Source organism: Schistocerca piceifrons, chromosome 3 (assembly GCF_021461385.2).
Source record: "Schistocerca piceifrons isolate TAMUIC-IGC-003096 chromosome 3, iqSchPice1.1, whole genome shotgun sequence".
In the NCBI taxonomy this organism is placed as follows: domain Eukaryota; kingdom Metazoa; phylum Arthropoda; class Insecta; order Orthoptera; family Acrididae; genus Schistocerca; species Schistocerca piceifrons.
The window spans coordinates 389,140,438-389,152,855 of record NC_060140.1 but is presented as its reverse complement, the minus strand read 5'-3'; the positions used below and the strand labels follow the sequence as shown (position 1 = coordinate 389,152,855).

At 43.3% G+C, this 12,418-nt stretch overlaps 1 protein-coding gene across 1 annotated transcript in view; it reads left to right on the top strand.

Moving 5' to 3' along the window:
• Positions 1-12,418, top strand: part of LOC124789780 (solute carrier family 22 member 7-like) — a 131,938-nt gene that overhangs the window by 47,216 nt on the left and 72,304 nt on the right. Inside the window, exon 6 of the mRNA XM_047257245.1 lies at positions 9,216-9,437. Coding sequence (XP_047113201.1) covers positions 9,216-9,437 — 222 coding nt within the window. The remainder of the gene's footprint in view (positions 1-9,215; positions 9,438-12,418) is intronic.

The window sequence follows — 12,418 nt, the reverse complement described above, 5'->3', positions numbered from 1 at the left end:
CTTCCTGTTCTCCTTGATTGGTCAACTGACTCTCTTTTAATATGGACAAGTTGTCATCAATTGTATCCTAGCTCTCCAGCCTAAATTTTTATCACCTAGACGTTTTGCAGTGTTATCTTTATTCGGAATATTAAAAAATATGTAATGTAGTGATATAGATTCATGAGCTGTTTATAGTGCAGTTACCTATATACGTGTGCTGAACTGTTTCTAATGAAGGTCGTTAAATGGGTCGATGACTGCACTGGATGGAATGTTATGTGGCAGTGCATGTATTAACAGCTTGGTGTGAGCTATGTGGAAATTTTGTGATGGAGCTTCCGATAGAGTCTTTATTTGTAGAACGGACAGAGATGGAATGTACTATACTTTGCAGTAAGGGCCAATTTCAGAATGGATATATCGATGAAGAAGAAAGTGCCTTTGGGATGAATATGTTATGTATGGCGCAAATTGAAAGCGGTATAGACTGTTAGAGGCGTTTCATAGCACCAGTATTATTGAGAAGACGAGAGATAGTGGGATTTGTCAGCTCTAGTTTGCGGAATGCTCTGGATTCCTAGAGGTACTACTGAAATCTGTAGTGAACTGTGAGCTTAGTTAGCTGGTAAAGGTTGCCTGTGGAAGAGATTAGATGGATTTAAAAAAAATGAGATGAAGAGATTTCAGGTTAAGGCTCAACAGAGACTGATAAAAACGGAGGGAGAATTTCTGAAAAATAGTAAAAAGTCGCAATTTGTGTGTCACGGTAGTGAGAAGGTTTCATCCTTTGTTAGCTTTGTTTCAGACTGTTACTAAGAGACGCTTCCATGTAACTCTGTAGAATAAAGTTAGTCTTAGCTATTTTATTGTTGTAGTAATATTTGCTTAAGGGTGGTGGACACTAAAGGGGACGTTGATGAAACAAACCAGTGACTGGTTAGCCTATGAACATTCTCTAGGGTCTAGTGGGATAGGTCAATATTGAGGAAACAAACGAGCGACTAGTTAGCCTATGACTATTCCCTAGCATCTGACGGGATGGATTAAGAGGTACTAGAGGTGAAAAAGAATATTCTGCAGACAGAATAGAAGATGTGCTTCAGAGAAAGCGAGAAGGCTGATTCAAGGGCAATGAAGGCAGTATGGTCGGCGTCATTGGGAAAGGCTTCTCAACACCTTGAACCTGGGAAAATTTGCCATAGAGTCCCAAAACACATGGTGCATTAACATCTCCTAGGAACAGACCGAGTGAGGGAGGTAGGAAATAAGGTAGGAAGAAACCCTCCATCCACGACAGACAAACGTTACACAGTCCAAGATTACATGGGCTGTGCTTTTATAGCAAAATCTGACTAGCTCTTATGCAAGAGATAGCAGTGGAGTGACGTATGTCATTCATACAGACTGTCACAAATCCTTGAGTTCTCTCGCCAATGATTTTTTTTTTTTCATTGAAGTATCTATCCCCTACCCACAGGGCGTCCGTAGGTTTAAAATATGCCTCCTGTAGACAAAAGCAGTGGCGACGTCCATGTGCTAACAGTGCTCCACATGCGTTCTGAACACATTCATGCTCAACTGTAGTTATGAAGATATTGGAGAGGAGGATAATGTGCGTGACAGGGCTGTCGGCATGGAGTTTTGAGGAACTTATGGCTCGATGTATCCGTTTCCCTCAACTTTCATTTGAACAATTTTTTTTCGGTAACGCCAGTGAAAAACAACATATAACAGTAGCATCACCACAGACTACAATAACTGATGCAAACACAGAAACTTTCTCATGAAAGTTCCCCTGCAGAAAGAAAGTTGTGGCTGAGTCTGGAGCTGAAGTCTCAACACCCGAACCAGAAACAGCAATGGATGGAACTAATCCTACCTCGTATATCATAATTAACAGCTAAGAGTGTCTTGGGTTAAAATATGCGATAACAGTAGCAAAAGCTTGCCAGCAAACGTGGGTCAACAAACGAGTTGTCTGCTTCAGCACGATACATGTTACAATTTACTGTACACTCATAACCTAAATGAAGTCTTCCACGTGTCATCCTCACATTTTAATTCAATACTGTACTCGTCTCTATGGCAAGTTACGAATTTTTTCAGACACTACAGATCATTTCGCAAATCTTGACAAGACTGTACAATTCTAGAGTAGCAAGGCTAAGTTCACCCTGTGTCACTTCAATTAATGGATTTTTAATTGGCTTCAATTCCTGTCATCCCCCCCCCTCCCCACCCCCTTTTCAGGCAATTGTGCAATGATGTCACAAGATAGCTGCCAAGTTAACGGACTACAGCATAACAAGATGGCTTTAAAGGTGTCGGACTATAGCGCTACATTATGATATCAGATAAATGGAGCACAATGGCAGACTGTGACACACTATGAGATAGGAAATACATAACATAAATGCTGACTTTAATGCAAACTATGACATCAGATATCTGGTGGTGCTGCAGTTGCTTACCCCCACCATTCACCGACTGAGCCAAAACCTACTATCCGCCTGTCACTTCTGTTCTGTTCACCATGATCGAAGGATCATGAAGTGTCAGAAGAGATCAGTCACCACATCCTACAAGAGTAAGAAGAAGAATGCTGTCACATTTGAATGTAAGTATTTTTACTAACCATATCCTGTCATAGCTACTATGTGTTGGGTCTGTTTGTGTGTGTGTGTGTGTGTGTGTGTGTGTGTGTTCTTTTCAAGAGACAACAGACACCCCATGCAGCATTACTGCCATGTTGAAGCTAGATACACATCTCTTCGAGCATCTATTGGCTGCACTGCGACCAATCGTTAATCTGCAGGAGTGCACATACGAGCTACCAGAGATATTTGATCAGGACATATAACCATTCACAAAGCCATAGTTAAGTGGTTCTAGTGTAATGCTGTTTCCACAACATATAATTCAATGGCCTGAAGATCAAAGCCTGTAAATGTAGGCATAAAAGCACGTGTCTGTCATGTAGCAATGGAAATTAAGAATGTCAAACATGGTATTAAAGTAAAATTAGCCTGATGGGTTAGAATGAGCTGTGTGTGCAACACCACACATTGGTAGCCATACGACCACAGAGTATGACCCATCTCATTCTCCTCAAGTCATCTACTGCTTTGGTTTGAGGCTATCATAGTGATGTATGGAGATACAGCACTCAACGTAGCATCTGGAGACTCCTCCATTCATCTGTGCCATTAAAGTGTTGTGAACTTAAGTGACGTAGGAAATGCATTATTGGTTATATTAGCCAGACTGAGTCAATGGCAGCCAATTATTAAAATTGTATTCAATGATGACATGACCATAGCGTTCATGTGAAGAACATAAAGCAGTGTATGAGTTCATAAGTCTGTGCAGTGTCAAAGTCATAAACTATTACGCCCATAAGTATTAACTCCATGTATTCTGAATTTAGAGAAAGAATAACAAAGTCCTTTCTTGCTTCTATATGTCTTAACTACAAAAAGGCTGCATTTTTGGAGTATAAGAACAGTTATTTGGAGAATACTGTACAGCTGTTGATGAAGTGAAAAAGAACTCACTGCAAGGTGGTATACTGCACCCAATGTGTGCTTTTTGACGTACGATAGTATAATAATCAAGCATAGTTTTTATTAATTTCACCATCCTCTCATTCAAGTACGGGTTTTAAAGTTTATGAAGAAGTACATCTATCATAGCTCACTGAGTAAGGTATCTGAGGAGGTTACTAAGAAAATAATAGGGTCATCACCAAACTGATTGAGCTACTGTGGGTGCATACTTTTAAAGGAAAAACCTATATATGAAAAACTTATTTTATCTGACTTTGTGCATATCATAAAGTTTATAACAAGGTTCACATTCAGAAGTAAGCACATCACTCCAACACTTGATACAGCAATCGAAAGGAGTGTCAAATATCATATAGCAATGGTATCAGAGGTACTGGAAACACATAATAGTTCAATGCATTTAAACATTATAGCCTTTCTATAAGTTTACCATAAAGGTCAAGAAGTGCCTTAGACAATAATTTTTAATTAAGCACTTGAATAGGAAATGTGCTTCCTCTTCCTTCATTTGGAGTCGATAGCCAGCTGCAGAATCTAGATATATTCAGGGATGATTAGTTCCAGAAACCTCAGGATGTGAGGGCTTAGTAGTGAATTATTGGATATTCAAAGTATGGGTTGATGGGCTGGTGTTCAGAATTTGCAGTATACTTTCAGTGCCCTCGCTTAAATTAACAACTGACACTGTTGATCAGCATTTATGAGGTTTAGAATCAAGTTTCATAACTTTATTATTTTTTAAAGACTGCAAGCATGAGTGATAATAATGAACTGAAAGTACAACCCAGCAAATACTTTCTTATATAATTGTAAGCAAAGATGATATATATTTTTTTTCTTTTTAAAGTTGCATACACTGTGACACATGATATATATGAGCACAAGCTGAAAAATGTATCTCCCAGTCGCTGACGTACATTCAAAGGGCGAACATGTTGAAACGTGTAGCAGCAATGCAGCCTTCTTGTAAATAGTGGTGATGATGATGACTATGGCAGAAAATTGTGGTAAAACTGTATGTATGTAACTCATTTTCTTTTCTCCATGCAGGTGAACCAAAACCATATGATACGAAAGTTGTGTTTGTTTAATACAACATTTATTTAAAACAACAGTGGCAGAAAATGTGTAACTATTGGAATGATGTTGGATCTACAGAGTGCTGGATTTTGAAAATCCTCGTTATAGCGATACATAAGAAATACTATCCATGGTTGAGTGGGTTCATTTATGTCACATTTTAACGCAAATTGCTACAGTGTTCAATGGATGCTCAAGCTCCTTCAGTGACTTATCCGACCATAACAGTTGCCACTGGGAACTTCCCACAAAGAGTTACACTCTTTACTGAACGTGTGTGCACCCATCTGCAGGAGCATACTTTTAAAAACTTAATGTACACCAGGATATTTTAGGGGAACGATTAATCTGGCAGCTGTCTATGTACAGATTCTATGAAGGAATCTGTACCAAGCTGATGGAGTGTGGACACAAAACTCAGCATCCATCAGATGAAATAGTATAGTATAGTAGTACTCCGTCTTCAGGACACAAGTGGCCCCCGGGACCATCCGACCGCCATGTCATCCTCAGATGAGTATGCGGATAGGAGGGGCGTGTGGTCAGCACACCACTCTCCCGGTCGTTAGGATGGTTTTCTTTGACCGGAGCCGCTACTAGTCGGTCGAGTAGCTCCTCAATTGACATCACGAGACTGAGTGCACCCCGAAAAATGGCAACAGTGCATGGCGGCCCGGATGGTGCATATAGTCTGCGGCCTCGAGCTGGGCTCCACTTCACCACCGTCAATGGAGGGTGAAGTTTTGACAATGCCAGCCACTCATGCTGGCGAAACGTCAGTAAAATCATTAGATGATCGTCGGCCAAAGAACCCAAAAAAAGAAGCCAATAGGCAGTTTCTCAACAAGTGGCCATGAAAGCCTTAACAATTTTGTACTGTTTTTTTACTTCACATTAGCGAGTCTTTAATTTGTTCTGTTCTGTTATCATAATTTTTTTGGCCTTCATGACTCCTGCATCGAACAACCATGTATCTGATTGCTATAGAAATGCGCTTCAGAGCTCAAAACTGTTGAAATTAATCATCCTAGATGCTCAGCAAGTTTTTAGTATATTGTTTGCATTGTCCTTATTTCATGTGTCTCACGCAGTCACTCTAAACTAATTTACTGGAGCTCCTCTCGTTACTGCTCTACGACCATTTATACACTACCATTTGTGGAAATTGCAACACCAAGATGGAAATGGTTGAATTCAGTTAATTTAATACCACCAGTTAGGTACATGACAAGTAACAAATGATAATCTTTTCAAATCTGTGCCGGCCGCGGTGGTCTCGCGGTTCTAGGCGCTCAGTCCGGAACCGCGCGACTGCTGCGGTCGCAGGTTCGAATCCTGCCTCGGGCATGGATGTGTGTGATGTCCTTAGGTTAGTTCGGTTTAAGTAGTTTTAAGTTCTAGGGGACTGATGACCACAGATGTTAAGTCCCATAGTGCTCAGAGCCATTTGAACCATTTTTTTCAAATCTGTACATGTCCTTTGAGCCCTACTATTCAGTATGTCATGTGGCCACTATGCACTGCAATTAGTGCTGCTGTACGCCGTGGCATTGAATCAATGGGGTTCTGAATACGTTTCTGAGGGATTTCCCTCCACGCAGTTTGTATCTGAGCTAACAAATCTGTTACACCAGTTATTGGATGACTGTGAAGCACCAGGTGCTGACCAACCATATGCCCAAATATGTTCGATGCGTGACATGTCTGGCGAACGTGCAGGCCAGGGAATCAATGGTACCAGTCGTTCTTCATAGAAGGCTTGTACATTCCTCGCAATATGTGGCCGGGAATTGTCCTGTTACGTCAGTGGAGATGCCTAAAACAGGCGGAGTACCTCAGACTCCACAACCTCCATTAGGTACCGGTTGCTGTTCAAAGTGCCCGCAATACGTACGAGGCGAGATCGGTTGTTGTAACCAATGGTGCCTCAAAACATCAAACCTGGTGTTTGTCTGCTTTGCAGCTCCAGGTTGCGCTCACCACGGTACCTCCAGACACGTATGCGGCCATCACTGTAGAGCACGTAGAAGCGTGACTCATCCGTAAAGATTACAAGTGTTCACGTACCCATTGCAGTCGGAGGAGCTTGTGGTTTCTGGACAATGGAAGCCGAGGTAATGGCATGCGTGAAACCAGTCCGACCTACAGCAGATGGTGACGAACCGTCGATGCAGACAAGTGCACACCTGTTGCACTGCTCCAACGAGGAACCAACACTGTGGATGACGCTGTACAGTCCGTAAAGGCCATGTGGGCAAGTTGACGGTCATCCCGTGTTGTGGTCATGTTCCGTGGTCCAGTTCCCGCTCGTCACTGGGTAAGACCTTTCTCTATCCACTGCTTCCACACACGCATCACTGCCGTAGCAGCATGCCTTGTGCGAGCCGAAATGTCACGGTAAGACAACCTCGTTTGCCGGAGACCGATCATTCTGCCCCGTTCGAACTCGCTCACACGCCGATGTGGCTCCCTTTGACGTCGACGAGGCGTACTGACACTCACTGTATTGTTTCCACTTTGTGTGACAGCTGTGCACCGACTACACTAGGCGCAACACCGACCCTGTCGGACCGACACGAGAGGGCTCTCTGCTCGGTCTACATGTGTCCCATCTCGCTGCAAAACGTATCACTAGTAGAGATGGGTCGAACTCGTTCATTCCCGTGAACTACTTCATTCATTTCACTCTTTGCCGTGAAGCGGTCAAATGAAGTAGTTCATTCATGAAGTACGGAAGCCTGGCGAAGTTGCCCAGTTCGAAGCTCAGCCGCGGCTGCGCTCGCTTCGCCTCGCTCGTACAATAAAGCTTCGTAGTACTTCATAATTTTACCAACAGATGGCCGAACTATGCAGTAACGTGCACGAAACGTTTTACGCTCTTACAGCGTCTGAGTTAACTTAAACAGAGCATGGTCGAGGGGGACAAAGGAATGATAAACAGAGGAGCCTGTCACATATAAAGAAGGTATTACATTTAATCTTGCTCGACATTTTCTCATGAAGCGCTCAAAAAAGTCTTTATCTGGCAAATTAAACATTATTTGTTGTATTCATGGACTGAAAACTAGGGCTACCAACGAAATGCAGTCCAATTTTATGTTCCTTTTAAAACTTAATCCAAAATACAATGAGTATGTTTACCACTGTCACAAAGTCTATATACCTACGTTAAGTAATTATTCAGAAGTTTTCCTGTAGATTTTATTTTTGTTGAGAATAATAATCCTCCAGCCGGCCGAAGTGGCCGTGCGGTTAAAGGCGCTGCAGTCTGGAACCGCAAGATCGCTACGGTCGCAGGTTCGAATCCTGCCTCGGGCATGGATGTTTGTGATGTCCTTAGGTTAGTTAGGTTTAACTAGTTCTAGGGGACTAATGACCTCAGCAGTTGAGTCCCATAGTGCTCAGAGCCATTTGAACCAATAATCCTCCAGATTCAAAACGTAAACTGTCACCTGTAGTCATTGGTACGATTTCACGTAAAATCCCTCTTTCAGTGTTATTAACAAACCTCTTATTTTCATGTTGGCTGTGCATGCTCACACAGCCAGCCTCTTCGTTTGTATCTTTAGTATTCATTTGTCTGCAAGCGCTGCCAACGGTAGGCTACCCGTAGACGCGAAGTTTAACTGCACAAATAGTCACGGGTAATGATGTCAGCACTGCAGGAAGCAGCTGACGCTGCATTCTCCTCGCCCCTCACCTCCCCAACCCCTCGTAAACCTATCGTTCCACACAAACACCGCGCGATTCGTCGACAGGCAGTAGAGGGAGGACTGAAGTGAAGGGAGGATGAGTGACGTAGCGGCGATGTAGTGGGAGAGGGGGAGAGAGTGAGTGAACTAGAAAAAAGTGTGGAGTGTGCTATCTGTGAAGAGTTTGAAGTACCAGTTCATTGAAATTGAGTGGTTAGTTCACACTTCACTGGAGTGAAGCGTTCATTTGAACGACTCATTCACGAGCTCCTCATCACTAATCACTACTGCTTGCACGCCCGTCGCTGCTTCCACCAAGTGTGGCGCTATTCAGGTAATTCCTTCTTGGTGATGTACTTTTCACAAATGGCAGTGTATTTTTGCTGCTTATTTACTTTTCCATCTTTCTTTACTTTACCTCTTCCGCTACTGTTTCTCTTTTGTTCTCCCCTCCCACTCCAGTTTCCCTCCGACATATGTCTTGAACCAGTTGCTAATGTCAAGCAATTGCAATCTCTTTTAACGATCTCTGCTAATTAGCACATTATTCCTCTAGTTCAACGCCTTGGATTTCATTGTTAGTGGCACAATTTTTTTAATATCTTGCCCACCGCTCTACTCCTACATCAGATAAGTATCGATAATGATACCAGCATATTCACTTCCCTTAACATTTTTTCTAATTTAAAGAGCTGAGATAAAAACTGAATGACTGACGCAAGTTTTTGAAGTTCATAACTATCTTAGGAGGTTTATTCAAACCGTATTGCCCTCTTATATATCACTGATGCACAGTTGGAGATTACAGTACTCGTAAGGGTACAAGTGAGTGCTGTTGCAACTTTAATGAAATGGTGAGTTCTGCAGCCTGATGTGTTCTCCTTTTGTTCCGTAGATATTTACCAGAATCTCCGAGATGGCTACTCAGTAAAGGACGACCAGAAGAGGCTCTCAAGGTTCTGGAGAGGGTAGCAGCAACAAATGGAAAGCCCCTACCTTGTGACACGTTGATGAAGCTTAATTACCTGTCTGAACAGAGAACTCCAAACATGGGTATCAGAAGCATCATTACCAACAGGAATCTCTTTAAAAATACAGTTTTATTACTTATTAGCAGGTTTGTGAATCTAATTTTTTTTATATAATTTTTTAAACTCGAACGAAAATGTCAATTTTTGGCGGTGGATGGTGAATATATACTTTTAGTTCATTAGATCCGAGTGAAAGCATTGTTTAAAATAAAAACCTGGAATACATGACGGTTGCTTGCTGATGACTGAAACCGATGAATCATCGTAGTGGTAACATCTGACTTGGTTACGTATTTCATCAATTGCATTGTACATACTCCACTGTGAAAGGGTTTTTAAAATTACTCTTATTTTGAAGCTAAAAATTTGTGGTTTTTCTGCTTTTAAACGTATTAGCTACTCATGTATATATTTTAGTGAAATTTATAATGAATGTAAAAATACACTGATCAGCCAGAACATTATGACTACCGACATACAATGCATGTAGTATCAGTGAGCATACTGTCTGTGTGTAGAATGGGGAAGCCATTCAATGTATCTGAGTTTCACCAAGGGCAGATTTTGGTAGTCCAGAGGCTCGAAACGAGCATTTCGGAAACTGAACAACTTGTCAGGTGTTCGATGAGTGCTGTGGTGAGTGTCTTCAACACGTGGCCAAACGAATGTGGGGCCACATCCAGACGTCGTGGCCTAGAGCAGTCATCTCTCATTGCAGATGTTGGACGTTGCAGGCTGGGCAGACTGGTAATAGTGGACAGGCAGCGAACTGTGGCGGAACTGCAGTCAGACTTAAATGCTGGGCAGAGTATAAGTGTGTCTGAAAACACAGTGCACTGAACACTCCTAACGATGGGCCTCCGCAGCCAACGACCCATGCATGTGCCAATGTTAACACCGCAACATCGGCAACTACGACAGAAATGGGCACCCGACGATCAGCACTTGACGTTGGCACAGTGGGAGATCATTGCAAGGTGTGATGGATCCCAATACCTCTTTCACCATACCGATGAAAGGGACGAATCGCTGGACACTTATACTGCACGTCAGAGACAAGCTGGAGTGGCTCCATTAAGCTGGAAAACATTAATATGGGCATCCATGGATCCAGTGGAGCTCGTGCAAAGTATCGTGACGGCCAAGGAGTATCATATACTGATTGGAGACCACATATAGCCCCTCGTGAGGATCATGTTTCCCAAGAGCAGTGGCTTTTTTCAAGAAAATAAGGCACCATGCCACAAGGCCTTGAGTGTTATTGGAGTGGTTTGAGGAACATAGTGGTGAGTTTCAGTTGACTTTCTGGCTCCCCAACTGGCCAGATATGAACCCATTTGAACACATCTGGGATGAGACTGAATGTGGCGTCAGCGCTCATCATCCCCCTCCCTGGAATTTAGGGGAATTAGGTGATCTGTGTGTGCCGACATAGAGCTAACTCCCTCCAGCGACCTGCCAAGGCCTCAGTGCTTCCATGCCACACTGTGTCGCTGCTGTTATCCGTGCCAAAGGTGGATAAACTGGCTATTAGGTAGATGGTCATAATGTTCTGGTTGACGAGTGTATGTTGTGAACAGATAATTATATAGTTGCGTCATTGATGCATTGTAGACTAACCATGACAAGCAGCAAACAGGGTAGCTCTCACGACTTTAAAAGGCATTTAACCAGCTACCACTGTTAAAAAAGCCTGTTTACTATACTAACTCTTTTGATGTGGAGAATCACAAACAGTCAGACATATCACAGAAGTATTGTCCCACAATACCATAGCATAGTAGACCACAAGGCTTCCTGCTAACGTCTAGAGAGTCGATAGATTACATAAATGCTCTAGATGTTTCCGTAATGTTTGAATTGTTTATGTTATGCTCTAGATCTCTTCAAGAGGCACTTAGGGCCATAAAGGGTCCAACTTCTGGTGATTTCATCATGAAAGGAAGAGAGAAGTGCAGCTGACTATACAAAAGCCTCCCGCGGTATTTCCTTTTCGTGATCGGCTGGGTCGAAATAGGGGGCATTTGAGGAACTGCTGGACGATCGACGGTTTCTGGGTCACTGACTGTTCTTCGGTATTTCTTTTTCGTGATCCGCTGGGTCGAATATAGGCGGCATTTGAGGAACTGCTGGCCAATTGATGGTTTCTGGGGCGCTGCTTGTTCTTACCTGTAGGGGGAGTGAGTGCCAAACCCAGTGTGAAAAGCGGTTCGGCCTCCATGGCACCTCAGTTCGAAAATACTCAGCGACTGATTGCTAGGCAGTGCTGGGAGATGGTAGTAGCTCAGGAGTTCGAAGTGGTTCGATGTCCATTGGCTCCCATTGCATGTTACTGTCGTTTCACCTTTTCGTGATCGGATGGGTCGAATATAGGCTGCATTTGAGGAACTGCTGGCCGATCGACGATTTCTGGGGCGCTGCTTGCTCTTCGGTATTTCCTTTTCGTGATTGGCTGGGTCGAATATAGGAGGCATTTGAGGAACTTCCGGCCGATCGACGGTTTCTGGGCCACTGCTTGTTCTTCGGTATTTCCATTTCGTGATCGGCTAGGTCGAATATAGGCGGCAATTGAGAATCTTCTGGCTGATCGACGGTTTCTGGGGCGCTGCTTGTTCTTCGATATTTCCTTTTCATGATCAGCTGGGTCAAATATAGACGGAATTTGAGGAACTGCCGGCCGATCGTCAGTTTCTGGGGCACTGCTTGTTCTTCGGTATTTCTTTTTCGTGATCCGCTGGGTCGGATATAGGCCGCATTTGAGGAACTGCTGGACAATTGATGGTTTCTGAGGCGCTGCTTATTCTTACCCGCAGGGGAAGTGAGTGCCAAACGCAGTTCAGATGTGAACAGTGGGTCGGCGTACATGGCACCTCAGTTCGAGAATACTCAGCGACTGATTGCTAGGCAGTGCTGGGAGATGGTAGTAGCTCAGGAGTTCGAAGTGGTTCGATGTCCATTGGCTCCCATTGCATGTTACTGTCGTTTCACCTTTTCGTGATCGGCTGGGTCGAATATAGGCTGCATTTGAGGAACTGTTTGTAAGGTGTCAGGCAAATCCAACACCTTC